The sequence below is a fragment of the Rhagoletis zephyria genome, unplaced genomic scaffold (assembly GCF_001687245.7).
Source record: "Rhagoletis zephyria isolate East Lansing unplaced genomic scaffold, Rhagoletis_zephyria_1.1 Rzeph_scaffold_02628, whole genome shotgun sequence".
In the NCBI taxonomy this organism is placed as follows: Eukaryota; Metazoa; Arthropoda; class Insecta; order Diptera; family Tephritidae; genus Rhagoletis; species Rhagoletis zephyria.
Genome location: NW_016159712.1, coordinates 18,340 through 38,847, shown reverse-complemented (window position 1 = coordinate 38,847; position 20,508 = coordinate 18,340). Strand labels below are relative to the sequence as shown.

At 37.0% G+C, this 20,508-nt stretch overlaps 3 protein-coding genes across 3 annotated transcripts in view; 2 read left to right on the top strand and 1 right to left on the bottom strand.

Annotated features, from left to right (window-relative positions):
• The first annotated feature begins 7,794 nt into the window (after positions 1–7,794).
• On the top strand, positions 7,795–11,261 carry dor (vacuolar protein sorting-associated protein 18 dor). The gene is made up of 6 exons (XM_017621900.1): positions 7,795–8,101; positions 8,179–8,492; positions 8,549–8,863; positions 8,925–10,314; positions 10,374–10,525; positions 10,584–11,261. The coding sequence occupies exons 1-6, from the start codon at positions 7,813–7,815 to the stop codon at positions 11,046–11,048; spliced, it is 2,925 nt and encodes a 974-aa protein (XP_017477389.1). The 5' UTR covers positions 7,795–7,812; the 3' UTR covers positions 11,049–11,261.
• Positions 11,262–11,444: 183 nt separating this feature from the next.
• LOC108367310 (protein C19orf12 homolog) lies at positions 11,445–12,593 on the bottom strand. Its single transcript, XM_017621902.1, has 3 exons — positions 12,241–12,593; positions 12,063–12,164; positions 11,445–11,905 (listed from the first exon to the last, which is right to left on the bottom strand). Exons 1-3 carry the CDS (start codon positions 12,338–12,340, stop codon positions 11,685–11,687), a joined length of 423 nt encoding a protein of 140 aa, XP_017477391.1. The 5' UTR covers positions 12,341–12,593; the 3' UTR covers positions 11,445–11,684.
• A 2,798-nt stretch (positions 12,594–15,391) lies between these two features.
• Positions 15,392–20,508, top strand: part of hfw (leucine-rich repeat domain-containing protein hfw) — a 20,528-nt gene continuing 15,411 nt past the window's right edge. The window contains exon 1 of the mRNA XM_017621896.1: positions 15,392–16,048. Coding sequence (XP_017477385.1) covers positions 16,022–16,048 — 27 coding nt within the window. The 5' untranslated portion in view covers positions 15,392–16,021. The remainder of the gene's footprint in view (positions 16,049–20,508) is intronic.

The following is a 20,508-nucleotide window of genomic DNA, read 5'->3' as shown; positions in this document are numbered from 1 at the left end:
TGTACATAAATAATGAAAAACGATATATATATATATATATGTGTGTACAACAAAATAATTGTTATTATGAGAGTCCCTCATAATAGGGAAAATTAATTAATTAATTAATTACAAAATCGTGCATTCTTCACATTTAAAATTATCAAGTTTTAATGGCAAAGTATTTTTTGGTTTTTGCCTCATATTGGGAAAAAAGTTATGAGTATATTTAGTAAAAACCGATGTTTTTTGATATTTATAGGCGAAGTCTTGACCTGCGAAATGATAAAGAAAGCACGAGAAAAATAATTCGTAAGTCCATTTTTTGCGGAAAATTACAACAAAATATTGCTTCAGAAAAAATGTTGTGTCAATACGCTTTGATTAAGTTATACTCTAAAAATATAGCAAAATATGCCTCTGATGAAAATAAATTATTTCTGCTGAATTTGGCATACTCGATTTGCCCTTGAAAATTAATATACTTTAAAACATTTAACATCTTAAAAAATTATTACAACCTAATGTGTAATAAGACATTATTATTTTCCAGTACTCGATAAAAAAAATAATATTAAATAATAATTACTTGTCGCTTAGTCTCTGGTTAATTTCCAACCGCAATGTGGCTACAGTTCTAATTATTTTTTAGTTTGCTTTCCTGTGCATTTTTTTTTTGCTTAACTTAAAATCTGTACATATTAAACTCATTTATTCGCCCGCACTTTTGTCGATCATCTGAATTTTATTTCACTTTGAAATTTTATTCAGCGGCATGAAAATCTCTCTTGGCAGCGAATTTGCCTACAAATTTAAGCACATACTTAGGTAGATACAAATAAATGTGACAATTTTGTTCAGTTTAAATTTTTTTGTCATTTTTAATTTTATTTTCATTTAAATTATTGGTTTTGGTTTGCATACTATAATATTAATGTACTCTGTAGTTAGCACCCGCTGCGTATACGTAACACAATTTGCTTGTTACATTTACATTAGACCGTACCACCTTATAAGCAAACAAACAAATTTCGACGTACAGCCCTAAGTAAAAAGTATTTTGGCAAGACAATTTCGAAATCAAAAATTATTTTTTGGTAACACCTACATACTTTGTTCAATATAAATTTTTTTTAAGTTCTATTGGAATAATCGAAATACTTCTCCTTATTTGCGGCTGTAACCGCCTTAGCGAATTGGCCGAGTTGGGGCGCCGAATGACAAGGCCATGCCAGCGGAACTTAGCAAAAATTTAATAGGTTTTGGTGAGCTTTAATTTAGAAATGAGATCTGGTAAGTAAGCACTAAATAATACTAGAACGGCGTATTTGAGGTCAATTAATTTTGGAACAAAAAAATGTTCTCCCTAAATAAGAACATCGATATATAACTCTTTGAGATCCGTTTGTAAATTCGAAGATATGACGATAGGGTGAACCCTAAACAATATTTCGAAATTGCCTCGCAAAAATATTTCAGACTCAGGGCTTTACGGCGAAGTGTTTTTTTTATAACGGTCTAATGTACAGAGGTATGTATATATTTGTGTGCAATATGTATGCAAGTCTGAATGCCATAGTCGGATTTAAATACGGGTATGGTGTATGTATGAGTCAAAATATTAGTTTGATTTAATTAGTAAATGCATTGTGAATATTAGTAAGTATATATAATTTGTATTATGTACCTGCAATTTGCAATCACGAGTGCCTGATAGCATCTTTTTTTTGCATCTCCCAAAAATTTTTCCTATTAAAGTTTAACAACAATACATATGTAAATACATACACACATATATATACATTAGCGTGGGCCGAAAATCCACTTTTTTAGAATTTTGATTGGTAATATCAAAAATATGGTTCATTATACTCTAAAAAAATATCTGTGTGAAGTGTGAAAATTTTTTGTCAATATCCTAGGCTCGCCCAAGCCCATCAAATTTCAAGAACTAAAAAAATTTTTCTTAGCTAACTTCGATTCTCTACAAAAAATTACCATATACCAAATTATGTAGGACTAATACTTTAGAAGATTATTGCAATTTTAGTAAAAAAATGTATTAAATAATTTATTTATTAATTTTTATTTATTGAGCATATAGAACTTAAATGGACGTGGGCGAGCCTAGGATATTGACCAAAAAATTCCAATCAAAATTTTAAAAAAGCGGATTTTCAGCCCACTCTAATACACATGCAGATATGTACATTCAAATATTTAGTCTCGAATGAGTGCCCAGACTTTGGATAATTACGTCACCTAGAGGCGGGTATTAAATATTTATGTACAAAAGCAGTATAAACGTTGATACAAATCTTGAATGTGTTAGGGCATACTTATTAATCGGTTTCCCAATTGAGTTTTAAGCACATCGGCTCGTTAAAAATTAAAATTAGCATAGGTATGTATGTAACTGCTCACTATAATGAATTTGTTAGTAGCGATATTCAACCCATGGTTACATATAGATTAGACCCACGCTGTAAAGAACAGAAGGGGCACCCATCTCGGTACTGCTATTCACCTCTCAGTGAATTTGACAGAATCGCTGTTAGTATGACGTCACTCTTGTGGAACTTGTTTACGTTTTTCTTGCTAAATTTCTTCTTCTTCTTCCATTCTTGCTCGCGTTTTGACATTTCTCTCTCGCAACTGCACCAGCGCAGTGTTGCCAGTAACTGTGTTAATAAAATACCATCCAAATTGGGCGTGTAACCTCATAGCCCATAACCATATTAACTTGAAGACAAATGCCGCTTTTCGAACAGTGTGTCTACGTGATTTGGTAGCATTCTTAATGTTAGACCTCTACCGTGACACAAAGGCATCGACGGTATCGAACAAAATTGAGAAGGCTCTGGCGGCTTTCGAAAGAGATATTCTACCCAAAATCTATCATCCTGTTCGTGCTGTTACAATGACATGGTTTAGACTTGTCGTACGCTTGGACGATGATGCCTTGGTGGAAAAGCCTCGGACGCATATATGCAGTGTTGCCAGAGAAAGTCTCCTAAAAATTTTAATTTTTTTCCAAAAAAATCTTCAAACTAAGATTTTAAAGCTAAAGAAAAACTTTTCGATCCCAAAAAATCTTCATTTAAAAATACTTAAAAATAAACACTAAATTCGAGATTGTCTTTACGGCTGTAAATAGCCCTTATTATGTTGGTTGAAAAAATTACCAATTTCAAGTTATAAAGTCTTTTTTATAACAACTTAAACTTAAAATGCATATTGTCTTGTTGCATACAACATTTTGTGCACAGTTAACATATAAATAGGGACGCGACATTTTGGAAATTTTAACCGACTTCAAAAAATTAGGAGTTTATCAATTCGTGCGAATATGTTTTTTATTAATGTATGTTACCGCATAACTTTGGCCTACTTCAACTGATTTCGATAATTCCTTTTTATCGGAAAGGTGGTACCTCAAGGGTGGTCGCATACTAATTTGGTTTTGATACGGTCATTGGGTCATGAAGAAATTGACGATCAATTTTTATATGAGAATTGAAGTCGCTTGTGTTTGTTTTGTTTCAAAATTACAGTGGTCGTCCAGTATAACGAAAGATATAATGTTTGTGTTCATACGCTATATCGAACTGAAATTTTATTATGACAATTCAATAAAATCAGTCTATATATTACATATGAGCCCCATATTCCAATTTCCCTTAAATTGTGTTTTTTTATTTTATTTTATCACCTAATAAATAACAAACTTGTACGCGACGGAGGTATTTTTCCAGGTCAATAAACGCGACCACTTGTAAGAAGTTATTCTTTTGAACCGATGGTAATTCATCGTACGTAAAAATCATGCAAAATCATGTCATTCAAGCGCACAAAGTAAACAAGCATTCGTTATATAGAATACTCCTTTTTTCAGCCGTTCGTTATTTAGAGTAATCAATACAATTAAAAAAGGCATTCGTTATTTGGAGCGTTCGTTATTTAGGCATTCGTTATACTGGACGACCACTGTACTTGTTTTTTTTTTATGAAAGAATAGCTCGTTATCTATCAAAAACCATAACACAAAGTTCCATAACAATTTTGAGCTTTTTAATTCGATTTTTTATTTGGGTATTTTTACATAGAAGTTGTTTTATAAATCTTACCGCCCCTTTTTTCTCGTTATACATTTATCCATGTAGACCCATCAGCAAATGTTTCTTAAATGGCAGTTTAGAGGGGATACAAAAGACCGTTTGTTCTTTTCCTCCAGTCTCTAGCTCTGCACTAGAGTATATGTTTTACTGAGCGAGAGAAGAAGGCAGATAATATTGTAGGGGATTTCGTATTTCATTTTTCTTCATCCTTAATTTGCTGCTTACAATGATGTAGCAAGGATAATATAAATAAGTTAAGAATTTTAACTTAAAAATTAAGGGCCGGTTACTCAATGTCTGGTTAACACTAATCTGCGGGTAAACATCGGTTATCGACTCTTTCGACTCCATGCATATAACACGGTGTCGGTAACGTCGATAACTATGCTTAACCGCAGATTAGTGTTAACCAGACATTGAGTAACCGGCCCTAAATATGTTACATCATACACAAAAATCTTTATTTTGAAAATATTTTCAGTGTAAAATTTTGATTTTTAAAAAATCTTCTTTTGAAGATTTTTAATAAAAAAGAGCCCAAAAAATCTTAATTTTCAAGATAAATCTTGACTTATGGCAACGCTGCATAGATGTAATATTTCTTTATTGCTAATACAATATGCTCGCAATTTCTTTTGAACTCGAAATCAAAGAGAGGCAGCCTTCATCACTTTTGAGCTTGTACTAGTATATGAGTTCATTTGTAAACTACAACATAGACCGAGGTACATTTTTTATCGGATTTCTCGTTTTATAATAGGGGTCTTCATCTAAAGTGGTAAAGGGATAAATTGCTTAAATTTATCATTGACGAAAACGCCAGGAAAAGTTGTACTGGTTTTTACTGGATAATACGTATGAAAACAGGGCTAAAACTTTCTTTGTAATATTATCCATTGTCAACTGTTGACATCTTATCAATAGCGGCGCGAATACAGACCACTTATGTGTATCTGTTGCTGTAGGGATGTCGGAGAAACATCGATGCATCGAAAATACTCAACGAGTAAAACTTTTACTGGTTTTAACTGGATAATGCCATGAACGAACGAAACAAGATCACGCAAGAACAAGAGAGTGAAAAAGTCGATTTTTTGAGCGGGTTCTACGCCATCATGTTTCGCAAGAAAACGAATGAAAAGTAAAGAAAGCAAAGAACACAACGAACACTAAAAACATTCCCACGACAGACGGTCTACGTACCGGAATGACTCTGGTTTTACCCGACCAGCGGCTGTTGTTTCGGCGACCTAACTCCGTTTGGGTCAGGGTATTGCTATCCGGCAGGCGATGTCGAACTCGAAATATTTAACGTATATATATCCCCTGCCACTAGCTGCCCTGCAGGATATCACCCTGAAATAGGTGCGCTGCTCAGAGGTGAAAACCGTATAGTAGTTGAACGACGACGCACCCACCAGGATTATGGGCAGCTGCTGCAGCCCTCCAGACCTAACAATAGTCAGTGCTGGTCTGATAAACAGCATATCATGGTGACCTATGCTGACTTTAGCATCAGACCATCTGCCCATAATCATCTCGATCGATGAACCAGCTGACTTTGCTTCCGCGGATCACTATGCCAACTTTTCTAAAGCTGATTGGAAAGGCTTCGCAGATGTTACTAAAAGCGCCTTCACTGCACTACCCACACCAACCAACGTTCACGTAGGTGAGCGTAAATTCCGCAGGGTTATAACTACTGCTACAGCCCGCTTCGTCCCAGCGGGATGCATCTCGAACCCCCGTCCGAATTTTCCTGCTGAAGCGGCTGTCCTAGCCGATGAGCGCGGCAACCTTCGTCAAGCCAATCCCGTAAATCCCCGTATCAGGGATCTCAACTCGTAAATTCGGCAACTTGTGCATAAGCGGAAGAAATGGGAAGAGCATCTGAAGGCCTGCAACTTCGCCTCTGGTGTGAGTAAGCTTTGATCAACCGTAAGGTCATTGTCCAACCCGATGAAACATGACGACAGAGTTGAAATAGACTTTTGTGACCACGCTTCGTCGGACCCGGAGCGATGCACGAGCTATTTTAGCCGGCAGTTCATTTTGCATCCTCCGCAGGATTAAGCCAAACGTCAAGTGAGCAGCCGCACAAACTGCCAAAACCTCCCTCTTGTTTTCGACAGCGGTGGTCGGCGAATTATCTGAGGGGTCATCAATCGTCAGTAGCTTTTAGAGACAAATCGAGCAAACCTAGGAAAATAAAACAGGGGGCTCCACACGGTGGTGTCCTTTCCCCATTACTGTTTAACTTTAACATTTCAAAGCTCCCTCAACCACCAGAGGGAGTCTCGATAGCCTCTTATGCTGACGATTGTTCCATCATAGCGTCTTAAAATGCAATTGATCACTTGTGCTCGAAAGTAAACGGGTATTACGCCGAGCTTTCTCGCTTCTTCACTGCACGGAGTCTAACCCTCCCCCCTACAAAATCCTCAGCCATACTTTTTACCACCTGGACCAAGGAGTCCAGACTTCACGTCGATGATACACCAATTTCGACGAAGAATAACCCGAAGGTACTCGGAGTAACCTTCGATAGTCTGCTCTCCTTCTCGGTCCATACAACCGCAATTGGCAACAGAGTACAAAGCCGCAACAAGGGCCTCCAAGTCGCTAGCCGGCAGCACCTGGGGCAAAGACAAAGGAACGTTGCTAGCAACGTACAAGGCAATTGGCCGGCCGGTTCTAAACTATGCCGCAGTGGATGAAGCTTCAGATTTGCCAGAACACTGCACTCAGGGCAGCGACAGGATGCCTTTTGATTTCGCCGCAACACCACCTGCATGACGAGGCCCACATGCTCCCTGTTAAGGAGCATAACACAATGCTCTGCACGCAGTTTTTGGTTGGGAGCCACAGACGTGGTCACCCAAACAGACAACTCCTTGCAGAAGAGCCCTCGCCCAGGCATGTCAGGAGGCATCTCCACGAACTGACGGACGAGGTCCAGAGGTTCATCAAACAACCTCTGGACCTAACGGCTTATAGACAGGCCTTGAACGGCATTCACAGAGAGGCAGTCTCGAGTCCCGACCTGTGAATGCCGTTCTGGGCACACAACCACCAGACGTGGACGAGACAGAACTTCGTCTGCCTCGGGAGACTCGGAGGATGTTCTTAACGAATGCCCGACATGCGGAGAGTCGACTCATGACTCACAGCATCTCTTCGTATGCCCTGTGAATCCCACCTCACTAACGCCCGTGACCCTATGGACAGACCCCGTCGAGGCTGCACGCTTCCAGGGGCTACCGCTAATAGAGCGAAAGAACGTAGAAAGAAAGAAGGGGCAACTCGTTATAATTGTAGCGAAAGTGCGCAACAGGGGCGTTCCTTCTCTTTTCATCCAATCAAAAAACGCACTACAGCAAAAGAGAAAGCACGCCCCTGTTGCGCACTTTCGCTACAATACGAAAACAGGGCTAAACAATTTTTTGTAATATCAGGCGCCATCTATTGGCAACTGTTAACATCTTATCAAAAGTGGGAATACATCCCACTTATGTGTACCTTAATATCCCCCTTTTTTCAAAATAATTTTACCCCGGATTGTGGCAACACTGTATTTTAGCAAAACAGCTGTTTGCAAAAAAGATATATGTACATATGTATATGTGCAGCGGAATTAATAGATAATTTGTAATTTCGATGAAAATTGTTCAATTCCTTTGTGCATAGTTTAATTAATTTAAAGTGAAGCAAAACAATGTCTTCTTTTGATGAAGATAACAGCTGGATGCAATATAAGCCAAGTGCAAAGTTCCTACCTGTGGTAGATGGCAAAACTGCAGACTGTCCTGCTGCTGGCACAACAGATTATGATAAACTGGAGACGCCCATTTTCAGCAAACGCCAAATAACGTTGCGTATACCATCGAACTACAAAGGAAACTTAATGCATGCAGCTGTAAATAAGAGATGGTTAATTTGTGTGCTGGATACGCAGCAAACTATATTATTACGTTTCTTTTTGCCTAGAGCGCTGCCTCCAGGCGGTATGTAAACAGAACTATATGTTCACCATATGATATCAACTTATGCCACTTACATTATTTATATATTTTTTTGATAGAAATTGCATTGGAGAAGTATTTAGCGGGTTACGCTATATCAAAAGTATTCCTCGATTATACTGGACACCATACACTTATACCATTGGTTCCGCAGACGCCCGGTCTATCGGCAGACTTTCTTTATATACATGCGAATGGGCCAAAAGTGAGGCGTGTGGAAAAGTTCAAAGATCATGAAATTACATCGGTCGCATTTAACCGTTATATGGGCACGGAATCCTCTACGGGACCAATATTGCTGGGTACCAGTAGGGGTCTGATTTTCGAAACGGAACTGGTGCAAGATGGTTTGTCTCCCCTGTATCGAAAACAAGTAATATGTATGCATGTACTTTTTTCTGTCAATTACTTACCACAAATTATTTGTAGGTGTACGACTTGGGTTTGGGACGTACAAAGTATCCCATAACGGGATTGGAGTTATTACGCCTACCCAATACAAACAGATTTATGGTCATTGCAACTGCACCTGATTGCATTTACACATTCCAAGAGAATTGTAAATCTGATGATAGATCTCTACAGTTCATTTTTGCCAATTATGTAAATGGGCAACAAATTCATGGTGCCGAGATGGTTGAAACTGAATTGAGTTATTCGGTGCTGCAGCTGTACGGAGAGCCAAATGAAAAGCTGCCCAAACAATGGGCCTGGTTGTGTGGTAGCGGTATACGCTTCGGAGAGGTAAAGTTTAATGTATGTTTATGTTCTTATTTATTAAAAAAAAAAATGTAACAACTTTTAGATATCCACCGAAGAGCGTTCTACCAATGTTTTACTCGGTGACAATCTTATCAGCTTGGATTACAAGCAATACAAACATCTATCCTACGAAGAGCGGCGGCAAAATGCTCCACGAGCTCTAGCTCTAACCGAATATCATGCACTTTTATTCTATTCGGATCACATCACCGGCATTTGCCTACTAAACGAAAAAGTGGTGTATGAAGAGTTTTTCCATGAGCAAATGGGAAAACTACTTGGTCTTATGCGTGATCCCTTTACTGGCACTATTTATGTTTACACGGATAAAATGTTTTTCAACTTTAAAATTACAGACGAACAACGTGATATTTGGCGTATATATTTAGAAAAGGGTCAGTATGACTTGGCTGAAATATACGCCGCTGAGCAGCCAGAACATTTAGACACTGTACTAACCAAAAAAGCAGACGCAGCTTTTGAAAAAGGTGATTATAATGTAGCCGCAGATTTCTATGCGGAAACAACAAAACATTTTGAGCAAATCAGTTTAAAATTTATGAAACTAGAAAATAAGAGGCCGATCATACGCTACGTTAAAAAGCGTTTAGCGATGGTGGGTAACGATCCAGATACGATATCGGTGTTGGTAGTATGGCTTATAGATCTTTATTTAACGCAAATCAATTACCCTCGGCGTAGTGCACAGGAGCGCGCTGAATGGCAAAGTGAATTTGACGAGTTTATGCAGGCTGCACGTGTAGCCGATTGTGCTCGCCAAAATAAAGAAGCCATACGTAATCTATTGAAAGAACATGCTGATGTACATAATATCTCACAATTCGCTATAGCGAATGGTGATTACGAGGAAGTGATAGACCAGCAAATTGGCGTGAATAAATTTAAAGATGCGCTGCACACATTGACTCAGCAAGATAACCTAGAATTGTATTACAAGTATTGTCCTATACTGATGGAATATGTGCCTCATGAAACAATAGCAACACTTATGTCACAGGGACGAAAATTAGATATAAAAGAGCTCATACCGACGCTGATAATACAAGAAAGTGAAAAACATATAGAAGAAATCATAAGGTATCTGGAATATGCGATATACAAGTTGGGTGAAACTCATGAAACCGTGCATAATTACATTATACATTTGTATGCCAAATATAAGCCCTCAAAAGTAATAATATACCTAGAGAATGAGGGACAAGACTTGAGTCTGATTCACTACGAAATAAATTATGCGATGTTGCAGTGTCAGCATTTCCATGTAGATGTGGCGACGGTTTTTCTAATGTGTTTGAATGAAATGTGGGCTGCCGCGGTGGAGTTAGCACTAACTTTTGATTTAAAACTGGCAAAGGAAACGGCTTCGAAACCACAATTAGAGGAGGACCGCGAAAAGATGTGGCTGGTTATTGGTAAGGAAATATATCAAGTTTAAAAGGAATACAAATCATTTTTTTTTAATCCTTTTTAGCGCAACATGAAATACAAGGTACCAATGATGTCAAAAAAGCATTAGATCTTCTAAAAGAATGTGAATTGCTGCGTATTGAAGATTTACTGCCCTTTTTCTCCGATTTCGAAAAGATTGATGATTTTAAAGAAGCAATTTGCGAGGCGCTAAGAGTGAGGAATCTTGAAGTTTTAATTTATAATTGTATCTAATTTTTTTTTTATTACCTAGGATTACAACCAAAAAATTCTTGAACTTAAACACGAAATGGATGAGTGTGACAAACAAGCCATGCGTGTGCTCAAAGACTTGCAAAATTGTCGTGCGCGTAGTATTCGTATAAACGCGCAAGAGACTTGCAACCTTTGCGAAACATTTCTCTTAGTAAAGCCATTCTTCGTTTTTGTCTGTGGTCACAAATTTCATAGTGATTGTATAGAAAAACAAATTTTACCTACATTAAGCAGAGATCAAAGTCACCAACTAGCCACGCTTAAACAACAACTGGAAACACTATTGACTCAAAGTATGCCAATGGATAACGACGCAGCAGTTGTGCAAATTCAACGCGCTGAAATAAAAACCGAAATCGAGAATATGGTTGCTGCTGATTGTTATTTTTGTGGTGTAATGATTGAAATGATCGATCAACCATTCGTCTCCGATTGGGATCAGGTCAATGTCGATTGGGATTAAAGAGTATTTAAGGAGCGTATCGATTAACATAATGTATTAAAAATATATATTAAGATTAAACTCATACATGCATACTATGTGAGTAGGTTAAGCTTGCAATAAACATAGCCATTATATTTTTACACCTAATTATTCTTACTCAAAACTCCACTGCTAATTTGTAACTGTTGAAAACTGTATTGAATTGTGTATATGTATGTATATCATATAAAACGCAGATATAGACATATGTAGCTAATAAAAAAAGTTAAAACCTGAATTAAATGTTACTCTACTCTTGTAAGCTCTTGGGGGAAGACCATTTTTTAATTCCTCGTTATAATCTTTAGACTCTCAGACAACTGCAGTTAATTTAAACATAATTATAAGAAATTTCTCTCTCGAATGAAAAAAGTTCTTTTAATTTTAATCTCAGTTTATTTTAATCTTACTTTTAATAAAAAATGAAAATTACTTTATGCTTACTGTTCGCGTTAATATTTTTGCGTCTTAACCTTTGAATACATTAACATAAACAAAAACTAAGAACAATACGCATGAATAAAAAGCAAGTAATGTTATATACAAACAGCTTTTTAGAAATATTGTGCCCAATTGCGTTAAATGTTCCCTAGCAACCCATATAATACCTAAAGGTCAGTCGATTATTTGCAGGTTTAGCTCATTTGATACAAACGAAATCGCCGTCTTCAAAACTGCTTGTTGAATGCTTGCGTTGTTCATTATCAACGGCAGCAATAGTGCCAAATCGGATATTTCGAATTGAGCAACTGCATTGTTGACACGTCGCACTAACTGCTCTTGTTGTCGATCCGTTAAATCATTTAACAATACATCAGCTAACGGTCGGAAGGTGCCTTCAACAAGAAAAAAATTAAAGATTAAAGTCCACTTATTTAAGAAAGTTGGGTAGCTTATCAGCACGCGCTTATTGTGTTTAAATTATACATATGATTCATCTAACAATTAAACTTTATTTAAGCGGATGGTATACGAAGAAAAGTTCCAACTTACCACTAGTCATTTTATATGCCATCAAGCCACCGGCGGTACTACCAACAACTAAACCTAAAGGACCAAGCAATAATCCCCCTGCAAAAGCACTCGCTGCACAAACTAAAACAAAAAATGTATGGCGCAAATTTTTCTAGTATAATGAAATCCCTTATTAGCATCCAAATACTACACATACCCATAGCTCCTTTTCCAGCCTGTTTCGCGGTCACTCGTACATTGCGCTGATTGGCAATTATAGAAATTGCCTCCATTAATTCTCGTGCATCAATAGGCATTTTATTACAACTTTACTAAACAACAATTTTGTAAGAATTACGTGTATTTACCAAAAAAATAGTTTATAATTAGATATCAACAGTAGCGATGGAAAAATATCGATGGCACTATCGATAGTATCGATGGTTTGCCTTTTATTGCCACTATCGATAGTGTCGTTCGTTTGTTGTTTTGTCTGTAATTACTAAACCACTTTAGTGTATTATCGCCGAAGTGAACTGAACCGTTTTCTCTCTGTATTGTACCGAACTGCTGAAGTAATAAACGAAAAGAATTAGTAACGTACAATATCGTTTATTTTTAATCATATAAAATTCGCCCTCGGTAATCTGTAATTATAAAATAATCACAGATTAAACAGATAACTTTTCGGTGTCTAGACTAGTTTTATCGATTATTTGCGAAGAAGAAGAGAAATGCCCAATGTAAAAATAAAAAACAAAAATTGACGCTAGCAACGAAAAGAGGTTTGTAAAGGTATTTTTAAACAAATATTAAGTTGAAATACATATATTAAAATTGCTTAATATAGCAGAGAAAAGTGATCACGGTGGCACATAGAAGGAAGTAAACTTTTGCTAGAGATTTGAAAATAAAGATGAGATGTGTCAAAAAAGATTTCATTTCACACAGCAGATTGGCAAAACTGTCTCACCATAGTAAAAATATCATTCACCAGCGTTCCCCACAGAACTTTGTTACCGATTCAAACACGCCCATTTTCGGCAATTTCTCTTTTGGTGTTGCCCTTCACGTTCACACAGAGAAATTCTTTTGTACACAATTGTTGTTGTCAGCCGTGAACGGCCAATTAGAATTACTCAGACGAACGAGAGCACAAAGCGTGTTGCCCAAGGTGTATTAAACAAGGTGGTGTTGGGGCGACAGCTGAGTTTTTCGCCTTGGTGTTGCCCGAGCACGAGCAACTCGGTGTCCCTCCCCTTTCCTCGTCTGCCCCTCTCCTACAAGTAACGAGTTGTCGCGACAAAAGTTTCTCCGCCTGAACCTAGACTATTGAGTAAACCATTAATTGTTGAATCATGTGTGTTGTGTACGGTGAAACTTCGTCATATTTGAATAGTTTTCATGGAAGAAGATAAACAATTTATGTTAAAATTCTTAAAATTTTAAATTTCTAATAAATATCTGCATGGTGTATGGCGAATTGTGTTGTATCGAGTACTTTCACAGTGATTGTTATCGATCAAAAATATCGATGAATCTTTTATATATCTATTTGGCGCTGCTTATCGCTGCATTCAAGGCGAATTCAATGGTGATGCATATTTGGCCATTGAAATGAGAACGTTGAAATGATGTGTTTGTTGTAATTCATACTGTCCTTCCATGAACCAACGACTACAGATCACCTAATCAGCCATCGTGGTATTTGTAATCGATTTTCAGAAAAAAGTTTTCGTACCGTTTTTGACGTTTTTCGGATTTGTTTACACCGTCTTCTACCTCTTCGTAGTGATTTTTTAGCGATTGAATGTGTTTTCTGCAGCGATTTTAATTATAAATTTTGGTTTATTACATATTTATGATATAAAATAAAGTGCTGTGTGATCGGAACAAGTTTGTGCGTATGTTTGGTTTGCCAAAAGGCGTAAATTTGCTTGAAAAGTGGGTGCACGTTTGTGGCCAGAACGTTGGCATTGAAAAATCGACCCGTGGTAATGATATGCGATTGTAAAACACTTTCAATCATGAAAACCATATTTTATGAACTTTTTTTGCTAATTGTCATCAAGTTTCACTTTGTATATTTTATAATAAATACCAATTTAATCGCACTCAATCACCGCGCCTTTTTCGTTTTCTTTGTTTGTTTTCATTCTTAGGCAGATGTCAAAAACACTCAGAAATATACTTTTTTCTTGCTTCTTTGATTAGGTGATCTTGTATTTTTGGTTCAAGCTGTCCTTCCATGAACCAAAAATACAAGATCACGTAAGAACGCGACGTTGTATTTGTAACTGGTTTTAAGAAAAAAGTTTGCGAAAGCGGGTTCGTCAGCTGAGCGTTTGTTTACATCACAAGCACCACTATTTTACACTTTTATTCAAGTAAAGAAGAGTTAATTCAACATGACAACACATTTTAAAGCATTTTGTTGCATCATTTTACCTAAATTGTGCGTTTAAAGTGGCTGACAATAATTTTGGCTAATTTTGGTCTTCGTTGTTTTCTTTTCTTTGTTTACTTTTCGCTCGTTTTCCAGTGAGACAAGATGGCGTAGAACCCGCTAAAAAAATCGACTTTTTTCACTCTCTTGTTCTTACGTGATTTTGTGCATGATTCAATAATACAAGGTTCGATAAACTGACAGTTGTCTCTCTCGCACCGCTCCCTTAGCAGTGGGAACGTGTTGCTTCTTTGCAAATTTACATGGAAACAGTGTAGCTTGGGCGTGAAATAAAAGTATAAGCTTTTGTGCAATATGTTTATTTGTATATGCATATGAAGCATATTTAACTGATGAAAACCTAAGCATTGGATGTTTACATCAATCTCATAGTAGTCTTATTTTAATTTTGAGTCATTTTGCAGTTATTATACGGCTAAATAGCATATAAATTACGTAATTCACGTAGATATATCAATATTACGTTCAACATTTCGTTTAAAATGCCAGATTTCCTGCAAATACATTAGAATTTACGAAAGGAATTTCACTACTAATTGCCTACTTTGAGTAAATTTCGACTACCATTTTCGCAACAAGGGATTGCATTCTTGCCCTTTCTCTGTCCTTCGTAAATGCAACCTTTTGTAAGGGAGTGTCAAACCGCAGCTGTCAATAATTATCTAACCTTGTATTATTGAATCATGATTTTGTGTCTTTCGTTCATGCTACACCGTCAATAAATATCGCGATACTTGGATCACGTCAATAAATACTGACCGTGTGACAGGGCCCAATCGATTCATGATATCGATACTTTCTAAAATATCGAACATTCCTAGCTCCGTCGTGGGTAACCATAGCGCGATTTTTTTAGCTTTAGCACATGTAATTTTTCAAAGAATAAGAGCGAATTATGCGCGTCTCGTGTTTCTGGTGTAAATGGCGCTAACGCTTTCATATATTGCTGTTGACGTGGCAACTCCAGTTACGGTGTTAGCGCAATTGCTTCGTGCAGCGCAGTGTTACCCATTCCTAATCGTGGGTGACGGATAGTAACAAAAACAAAACAAAATAAGTTGAAGCAACTGGTGTCGGTGGACAAGCTTCAAGCTTGTTTGAAGCTAAATAATAGATAAACAGCGCAAATATTTTTAAGAAAATAAATCCAAATTTATTTTGAAGAAGTGTGCAGAGTAAATATTTAGCAAAACCAGCTGTATACATATCTGTGTATATACATAAGCTTGCGTGCATACGAGGGGAATCTATTTTACATACAATTGAATGCATTTGCAAATCGTTCATTAGGTTATTGTTTTTATGCCTGTTTTATACATATTTTGCAAATATGAAGGGAAATGTGGATTGTGAAAATGTATCTACTAAATCGGATGATTTCAGTGATGCCCGTCCAATACTAAGCAAGTGATGAACTCTACAATTTTAATTTTTTTGGTTCCACGTACTGATTTTGAGACTACAACTGTAATCTAAGTACATAGTCGAATAGTGCAAAAAGTCATACCCAGACACTGAATTTCGGAATAAAATGTCAGTGATACCAAGAGTTGGATATGTAAGTAATTTATTACATAATAATAACATAACTTGCAGGATCTCACTTAAAAATGCATGTTGCTTATGCCACGTCCAAATCTGTTTCATTTTGATTTTTAATTTCTAAGTTCCGTTAAGTTAAGTTGTCATAATCAGGCTTTTAGCATTAAGTTCTGCATACTTAGCTAAATATTTGTATTTTTATGTTTACACTATTGTAGTAAATAAGCGATATTAATGTATTTATGTATGTTCATTGGGAAAGTATCTATTAATCTAGTTTATTTATTTATTTAGACTTATAACAAAGATTTAGCGTTCTTAAAATTAGATTAAGACTTAAAACTTAAATATTAACTATGATATACTCTACGGAAATTTTAAATAAATTTGTTTTTATCACTGCAAAACTTTTATATTAATATAAAAGCATGCCATTGGCCGGAGGCTAGCTAACCGGTTGGAAAGGCCAAGTTTCCAATCCGCGCTATACTTTTTCGGTTTCTCCGTATATTGATATCTCCTGGGTGGTCGAAAAGGCCGAGTTTCCGATCCGCCCAGTCGCGCTTTCGTGACGGTTGGAAAGGCCTAGCTTCCAATCCGCCCATTTATTTTTTATTATCTTTGGTTTTTAATGTACACTAGGCGGTCGGAAAGGCCAAGTTTCACAATTTTTTATAGCCTCTGGTAATTCATTACAGCACTTTAAGCCTTTATATAAAATATTTTTCTTGTCCACTTCAGTTCTATACTTCGGGAGTCTGAAGCTGTTAATCTCTCTAAACAAATATATATGGGTCACATTTATATGTATATCGGAGATTATCGTTAAGATAATCCGGCAGGTTGCCCTTCTTAATATTGTTTACAAATTTCATAGCGTGTTAAAAACCTGTTGCTTCACGCTTAACCAATTCAAAGTTTCAAGCATTCATCTTGTTGGTGTGTCGTACGGTTTGTTGAGGATGAATCTCATCGCTCGGCTCTGCATTTTTTGCACCTTATCTATATGCGAGTCACCCGCTAGGAAGAAAATCGTAGGGCAGTATATAAAGTGGGGTTCTACTATTGACCTGTACGTCAATGTTTTATGCAGTGTCTACACACACGTGTCACGGTAACTTTTACCGTAGATCCACGGTGAAAATTACCGTAGATATACGATAAAATTACGTGGATTATGTGTTGCCGGAGAAGTGGGGCAGACCTTCTTTCTGCGTAGGCGACCTTCGGCCACGCTTAGGGATTATAACCCTTACTACTCACAATTCTCCTTTCTATGTTGCCGGAGAAGTGGGACAGAACTTCTTTCTGCGTAGGCGACCTTCGGCCACGCTTAGGGATTATAACCCTTACTACTCACAATTCTCCTTTCTATGTTGCCGGAGAAGTGGGACAGAACTTCTTTCTGCGTAGGCGACCTTCGGCCACGCTTAGGGATTATAACCCTTACTACTCACAATTCTCTTTTCTATGTTGCCGGAGAAGTGGGACAGAACTCATCACTCGCAAAGAGTTTTAATTTATAATATTGGAGGGAACTTTTTATATCGTTTATATATATTAAAGAGTAGGGGTGCCAAAACTGAGCCCAGTGGTAAGCCGATGTCTACGGCTATCTTACTAGACATCTTTGAATAAACTATTGGTTGTTGCCTACGATTACATAGAAAGCTTCTAAACCAGTCAAGCTCTGTTTTTATACCAATGTATTTTAGCTTATCCAACATTTGGACCCTATCAATTGATTCAAATGCTCTTTTAAGATCAATAAAGATCTTCTTTCCATTGAGATAGCACCAGATTCAACGTAGTCTCACAAAAATGTTTAGCTCTGAATCCAGATTGTTTTATGAGTATTTTATTGGATTCCACATAGTACTGTAGCTGGTTTTTCACAACGGTTTCTAGCATGTTTTCCAAACTAGGGAGAGTATTGATGGACCTAAGTTCCTGCGCTTTAACCCTTTTTTAACTTTCTTAATGGGCACTATTGACGAAATTTTCCATTCTCCGACACTGATCCTGTTTGGATACTCTTATTTATTAGTAGGGCATAGAAATATCCCATATAATCAGCAGAGTCCTTAATAATACCTTCAGATTGTAGGTTGTTTGCCCCAATTTGCATAGTCATAGTTTACACACTCTGTATTGGCATGTATGCTGTGCCCAAAAAAATTGTTTAAGTTTTTCGCAATTTCAAAGCTGTCTAGGTAGTTGGTGTTATTTACTATCACTTCTCCAATATTTTCTTTGACCTCCGTGTTATTGACTACCTCCTTAAGTTTTTCCACATGAGTCGGCTCTCACCCTTATTTAGATAACTAATCATATTGTAATGTTGAATTCAGATGGGTTTCTAATGTCTAGTGTTTTTCTAAGTTAGACTTTCTTTTAGTAGGGTTTCGAAATAAATGAGACTGGTGCTTTGTCTTTCTAGCGTTTTGGAATGCATCCTTATTCTAAATGGTTCATATCAGAAAAATTAGTGGTTTAGGATCAAAAGACATGATACTAAACAAGTATTATAACTAAAACTATTTGCCTATATGAACACATACCGACCGATATTCGAGATGTCCTTAGAGCCCCTATAAAAATCATGTCAGCCAGGTGACATTTTGAACCTTGGACTCGTATAAAATGGTGTCTAGGCTAATAGAAAGTTGCCAAAGTATACTGTACAAAGAAGGAACTCGCGAAATGAATGCGAAGCAAATGAAGCCTGAATGACCCTCAGCCTCTCTGCGGTCTATCCAAGGGATACCCGGCAGACCTTCCAAGAAATCTCTACAATCAAATTCAAGAGATTTAAAAAATCTCTCTCGTGAGGTTTCTGAACGACTGCCTAATTTTAATCGGAAGAGTCTTAGGGCCGGTTGTTCAATGTCTGGTTATCACTACTTGCCCATTAGACATCATTATCGACAATTTCGACATCATGCGTATAACATGTGATCGATAAAGCAGTCGTTGTATCTAACCGGAGCTTCTACCTCCGATTTGTGCTAATCAGACATTGAACAACCGGTCCTAAGGGCCTAAGGGCCGGTTGTTCAATGTCTGATTAGCACAAATCGGAGGTAGAAGCTCCGGTTAGATACAACGATCACATGTTATACGCATGATGTCGAAATTGTCGATAATGATGTCTAACCGGCAAGTAGTGATAACCAGACATTGAACAGCCGACCCTAAGGGCCGGTTGCTCAAAGCCTGATTGACACTAATCACCGATTAACATCGTTATCGACGTTTTCGGCTCCATGCAAATAACATGGTGTCGGTAACGTCGATAACGATGTTTAACCGGTGATTAGTGTCAACCAGGCTTTGAGCAACCGGCCCTTAAACTTAAATACACGTGTCGTTTTCATCCGGAGTCTTATTTACCATAAGACCTACAGAAAGGGCAATGATGTACGTATGTATGTATGCTGATTTTGTTTGTCTTTCTTTGTACTTGAAGCGCTCCTTGAATATGTGCACAACACTTACAATCAAGACTATTTTTAGCACTAGGTAGAAGTGCAAACAAATTAAATGCAAATTACGTATCAAATATGTACATTAAAAAACGTACACAGAGCTACATACTATGTATGTACAAAACCCGCCAGCAAAATCATCGTAAACGAGCTCGTAACTGGATATTTTCTCGAAGAAAAACGGGCTAAAAAGTCGTTTATGATAGTCGTTTACGATTCGTTTTCGAGTACTTTTTCGCTTGAAATTGTCGAGCGCCTGTGAACAGTCGTAAACGGATCGAGAGCGCATTCGTATGCGAATATTATATATTGTCAAATATTGTGGTTTAAGAAAAATTTCCAACAGAATAAAAATTGTTTCTTGTGCTGACAAATTACTACAAGCCTCGTTCATTTACTTTTTGTTGTTTTATCGTTTACGAGTCTTTCTCTAACTTTTCGCCGATCGAGAATCCCTCGTAAAACATAATGTTCGTAAATTGTACATTTTCTTGCTGGCTGGATACAGCTGTGGGCCATGGTTTACACTACAATTCAAAAAGACACAAAGAAAGGAACTTAAAAAGTTGGCAAAGTTTCAAACTTCTTCATTCGGAATATTTAGAAAATTTTCGGGGGTACTGTATTGTAGCCCCTTCAATTTTAGTCCAGTAAAGTGCAAGTTTGCAGTCGCTAAAAATTACTGGTGATTTTCTATAATTTTTTTAGCTGACGGTGTTGTGCATTTACCTCCATATAAATTCCAATAAATAATAAACACAGATTTGGTACTTAGGTTGAAGAAATAAATAGCTAAACCACAGCCCACTCTATAGCACGAAAATGTGTTTTTAACATTTTACAAAAAATACAAATTTTGTAAGAAGAATTAAAAAACGGTATTTCCAGTGATGCAAACAATTTTAATATAGTTTATCCAGATGCCCACCATAACTATTGGAGAGTCATTCGGCTTCGATGGTAAACCTGCCCTTGGCGAAGGGATATC

Excerpts from the sequence above, each read along its gene's own strand:
- dor (XM_017621900.1), top strand. The coding sequence starts at position 7,813 with ATGTCTTCTTTTGATGAAGATAACAGCTGGATGCAATATAAGCCAAGT. Across the intron at positions 8,864-8,924 it reads GCGGTATACGCTTCGGAGAG|ATATCCACCGAAGAGCGTTC; the intron begins GTAAAGTTTAAT and ends AACAACTTTTAG. Across the intron at positions 10,526-10,583 it reads CAATTTGCGAGGCGCTAAGA|GATTACAACCAAAAAATTCT; the intron begins GTGAGGAATCTT and ends TTTATTACCTAG.
- LOC108367310 (XM_017621902.1), bottom strand. The coding sequence starts at position 12,340 with ATGCCTATTGATGCACGAGAATTAATGGAGGCAATTTCTATAATTGCC. Across the intron at positions 12,165-12,240 it reads GGCTGGAAAAGGAGCTATGG|TTTGTGCAGCGAGTGCTTTT; the intron begins GTATGTGTAGTA and ends TTTTTGTTTTAG. Across the intron at positions 11,906-12,062 it reads GGCATATAAAATGACTAGTG|GCACCTTCCGACCGTTAGCT; the intron begins GTAAGTTGGAAC and ends TTCTTGTTGAAG.